Source organism: Coregonus lavaretus, assembly GCF_964263955.1.
Source record: "Coregonus lavaretus genome assembly, chromosome: 13".
Taxonomy (NCBI): Eukaryota; Metazoa; Chordata; class Actinopteri; order Salmoniformes; family Salmonidae; genus Coregonus; species Coregonus lavaretus.
Window position 1 is genome coordinate 47,750,504 of NC_140000.1, and position 4,892 is coordinate 47,755,395.

At 44.3% G+C, this 4,892-nt stretch overlaps 1 protein-coding gene across 1 annotated transcript; it reads right to left on the reverse strand.

Moving 5' to 3' along the window:
- Positions 1-1,680: 1,680 nt before the first annotated feature.
- Positions 1,681-4,314, reverse strand: LOC311140454 (E3 ubiquitin-protein ligase TRIM39-like). The gene is made up of 2 exons (XM_084175518.1): positions 4,110-4,314; positions 1,681-3,862 (listed from the first exon to the last, which is right to left on the reverse strand). The coding sequence occupies exon 2, from the start codon at positions 3,858-3,860 to the stop codon at positions 2,223-2,225; it is 1,638 nt and encodes a 545-aa protein (XP_084031644.1). The 5' UTR covers positions 3,861-3,862; positions 4,110-4,314; the 3' UTR covers positions 1,681-2,222.
- Positions 4,315-4,892: the final 578 nt, after the last annotated feature.

A 4,892-nucleotide genomic window follows, 5' to 3' on the forward strand; every position in this document is an offset into this window, starting at 1 on the left:
GTTGTGACAGAATCAGAGGTAGAGATCAGAGTCAAATAGACCTAGTCTGTATAGAGGTCTCTGGTAGAGATTAGGCTGCCAATCATAGTGTCCTCAGCAACCCTGGAGAAAACCATGCCGAAGAACAATGCATTAAGTAGGAGAATAGGCCTGTATAGTAAGAAATAGAAATGGCTATTCTATGTACCAGTATACGTGTTGGAATATTATTTTGTCTCGACTATGATATTTACCATCGATGCAGTATTTTAAAGCTTTTGATTCACTTCAGATGTGTGTCATACAATGTATACAGACAGTATTGTAGAGGGGTATTTTACTATGGGAAGAAGTGTTTCCATAAAGTGCTGCTCAGTGTCTTGAATTGTATTATCTGGGAATATAACCTTAGAATCCATCTGCAGCTTTATCACTGGTAGCAATGTGTAGTTAACGGAAAGTCATTCTTGCTCTCTGTCCAGTACATTTGATCAATTAATAAAATCAGACAATTTCTTGAAGGTCAAAATGTGGATGTTATGGCCGTTTAAAGGGTCAGTTGCCTCCAGAGCCCATGTAAACTTAAGTCATGTAGCTTACCACTGCCACACACAGGGCTGCAACATAACCTTATAGCTATTATGTCAGCAGTATACTGGCAGCAGCATAGCACCCTGCATCCCACTGCTGGTTTGCCCCTGAAGCTAAGCAGGTCGGTCCCTGGAGGTAGACCAGATGCTGCTGGAAGTGGTGTTGGAGGGCCAGTAGGTGGCACTCTTTCATCTGGCTAAGAAGATCCAAATGCCCCAGGGCAGTGAAGGGGACATTGCCCTGCGTAGGGTGCTGTCTTTCCGATGGGATGATAAATGGGTGTCCTGACTCTCTGTGGTCATTAAAAATCTCATGGCACTTATTGTAAGAGTAGGGGGTGTTAACCCTGGTGTCATGGCTAAATTCCCAACCTGGCCTCCTAATTGGCATAAATCAGCTGATGTGTAAAGCGCATTGAGCACCTCAGTTGGTAGGAAAGTGCTATATAAATCCACTCTTATCATGTCATCCCAATAAATGTGCCTAGTGTTCTTATAGGGCTTCTTGGCTGAAACAAGCCCAACTCAACATGTGAACCACAGGAGGCTGCTGAGGGGAGGACGGCTCATAATAATAGCCAGAACGGAGCCAATGGAATGGCATCATTTCATTCCGCTCCAGCCATTACCACGAGCCCGTCCTCCCCCATTAAGGTGCCATCAACCTCCTGTGATGTGAATATATCCATTCAGTCCAAACCCCACTTACCTTATTATACAGGCTGTCTGGTCTGTAAGCAGTGATATGAGCCAGGCTGTTTCCAAGTTAATCTGGATGAGTTGACTGCATGAAAAAGCACATTTACGGGTGAACACTGGAGTGCACAGTCCGAAAATCTCTGCACACGTCCCGTACATATCCGATAACAGACCACATATACGGACATGTATATGTAATTGTTATCGGAGATGTACGGGACAGTGTTCGACCCGTAAATGTGCCTTTTCATGCAGTGTGTGAGTGTGTATGAAATAAAGAAGTCTGGGATAAACTAACAAGAGGTGAGGAACCAAGGAAAGGGGTTTGTCCCAACCATTCCCATGTACATAAAAACATGTAAAACTTAGAGGGTCAAAACAGGGGGGAGGTAAATAAACTTTAAAATGTACTCACTGCTTTATGTTTCTTTAATGGTGTTTCTTTCAAATGTAATGATGTGAGGAGTTTTGCTTAAGTGTTACAATCAAAGTCAGAGCAAACCCAACAAGAGAAAGGCACTCCAAAACATAGTTGTGTGTTGTGTTGTTGTAAAGGAGAGCACTTGTAACCATGAAGAAGCTGCTAAATCATTGGCAGAGATTACATGAAATCAATCACAACACAACTACATCAACTACCACATTATTACATAAACATACATTCTGTACATCTAAGAAATTACCACACGGAATAGACTGGAACAAATTGATCATCTGATATTCATCCTCAAAATATTTGCAGGGATTTTTTAAAATGTCATTCTCTTTTTGTGGTTCCCATGAAGATGCTTGCTGTAATCATTTATGAGGGCTTACCATAAACAATCTCTATATGTGATGCATGTGATGTTAATGCAAAGTGCAGTATCTTAAACTTAATGGAATCAAGTGCCATGCAGAGTATTTTACAGGTTTGTGCAATGTCCACATTTGTGCAATGTCAAAATGTCATCCTCAGTTTGTGTGATTGACAGGAGAGATGATCAGAGGGGCAGAGTTCTCAGTCCCATAATTAACACAAGGTCCTAAGTATGGATAGAGTTTCTCAGTGAAGGTGTAGCCAGTGAAAGAGTAGATATGAGACCTGGCCTCCACATCATAAAAGGAGACCTGACCCTCCTCATAATCCACAAACACTCCCACCTTCTGGGGCTTCTCTCTCAGGGAGAGGAGTACAGGTGGGGAGGTACAGGCTAGGTACTTATTCCTTTCCCTCAGTGTCACAGTCCAGTATCCATTTCCAGGGCTCAGTTTGATATTCATCTTCCTGTTGATGGACTCTCTGGCCACTCCTAAATCCCAGTTAGTCTTCCCCTGAACTGTCACCTCATAGTACAATCTTCCTGAGGAGAAGCCTTTCTTTCCTAGAACACAGAGACAGGTGGAAAACCTCTCTGGGTTGTCCAGTCTATCTTTTTTTACGTCTTGATATCTCACTTGTTTCCCATTTGCAGACAGGATGATATGGGGGTTTGCTGTATCAGGGTCCAGAGTCACCTCCACTGCATACTGCTGAACCCTCTTCAACTCAGCATTACACTTCCTAATTTCTCGCATAAGTATCTCCTCCAGCTGTGTTAAAACTCTCCTCATAGTCCCATCACACAGACCACTGTGAACACTGATCCTAGACCAGTCCTTGGTGGGTGGAGGGGTGCACATGGATGGGAAGCTCTGGAGGAGGTGGAGGTGGTCCTCACTGTGTGAGAGCTGCTCCAGCTCAGTGCTTCTCCTCTTCAGCGCAGTCATTTCCTGCTCCAGCTCTTTAATGAGCCCTTCAGCCTGCCTCTCCACTGCTTTCTGTTTCTTCTCAATCACCTCAATGAACTCAGCCTGGCTTCTCTCAATGGAGCGCACAAGAGCAGTGAAGACCTGCACACTGTCTGATATCTCTCTTTCTGCATCTTTCTTGCTGAGCTCTACTGAGTGTTTGATCTCCTTAACCTTTCTATATTGTGTATGCATCTTCTGATCCACCTCTGCCATCATTTTCCCCAGTTTGGCCATCCTCTCTCCATACTCTTCCTCTAGAGGGGCAGTGTCATGAGTCTTGTGGTCTGCCTCAGTGCAGAACTGACACACACACGTCTGGTCAGTCCTACAGAACAGCTCCAGGAGTCTGTCATGCTTCTTACACATCTTGTCTTCCAGGTTCTCCACAGGGTTGATCAGCTTGTGTCTCTTTAAGACTGCGACTCTTTGATGAGGCTCCAGGTGAGTCTCACAGTAAGAGGTCTGACACACCAGACAGGACTTCAGGGCCTTGAGCTTCATCCCAGTGCAGATGTCACAGGAGACTTCTTCAGATTTGGCAGGGAGTTGGTCTGAGCTTCTGGTTGCTTTCACTTGAACTGATTTCCTAAACTGAGCAACCATCTCAGAAATAAATGTGTTGATGAACAGATCTGGTCTCCTATAAAATGTATTTTTACACATGGGACACTGGCAGATGTCATTGCCATCCCAGTACTTCCTGATACAGGCCATGCAGAAATTATGTCCACATTGAATAGAGACCGGCTCAGTGAACACATCCAGACAGATAGAGCACAGGAACTGCTCTTCATCGAGGACACTGCTGGAGGACGCCATATCTAGACATAGACCAAGGTAAAACCATAAAGCATTTCCTGGAATCAGTCAGCTCTTGATAGTTTGCCAGCATTGCCTTACGGGCAGACTAACCAATCTCGATACAAGGTGTTACCATGAAACTAAGAAAATAGTTATATAACCAAAGGAAGAAGAGTTAACGTTGGCCTACTGTAGCAAAGAAAAAACGAGAATACATAAACCGTGTAGCGCTGATCTTCAAATGTCCATGTTAATGTCTCTACTCACCTGCATGTGTTTGTGGATAAGATCTTTGTTCTTCTTTCTGTTAGTGGTGTTAAAAGACGTCCAAAGAAATAAGACTGAAATTCACAATTTAACAGTTTTCTGAAGAGCTGGGGAGTTTGGTATCATGCACAATATACTGTAGCTTTAGTTTCACTTCAGAGACGTGATGTTGAAAATGCTCCTCCTCCCCACCCAATACTGCAATGCACTTTTCTCTTCCTGGAACAAATAACTCTACACAACCCAAGAGCACTCACTTGCCCAACCCCTATAGCCCTATTCTGATTGGACCATTTAGTTTCGCATGGCCCGGTTCCCCGGGTGGGTGGAGAATTCACTTAAGGACCAATGGAATGGTCTAAAATATGCTAACTCCACCCACCCTGGGCACTGGGCCATGCAAAACAAACTCGCCCATTCAGACATTACCTTATTAATGGGCAAGTTCATTTTGCATGGCCTGGTGGGCGGAGTGTTTATTTTAGACCGTTCCATTAGTACTTAAGTGACATCCCCATTCACCCGTGGCACCGGGCCATGCAAAAAGAACCGGGCCAGGCATTGAACTGCAGACTTCTCATCAAACACATCTCTCTAGACCACGTCCTCTCTAGACCACATGTCCCTGAACTGTGGATTCTCTCCACCTGTGAACATGGGAGAAAGACACTCCAAAACGAGTGGTGTGTTGTTGTGAAGCTCATCTGTCCCGGTTAGTCATGCATAACAGGGACAGGAGAGCACTTGTAACCATGAAGAGCCTGCTTAATCATTGATGTTCAT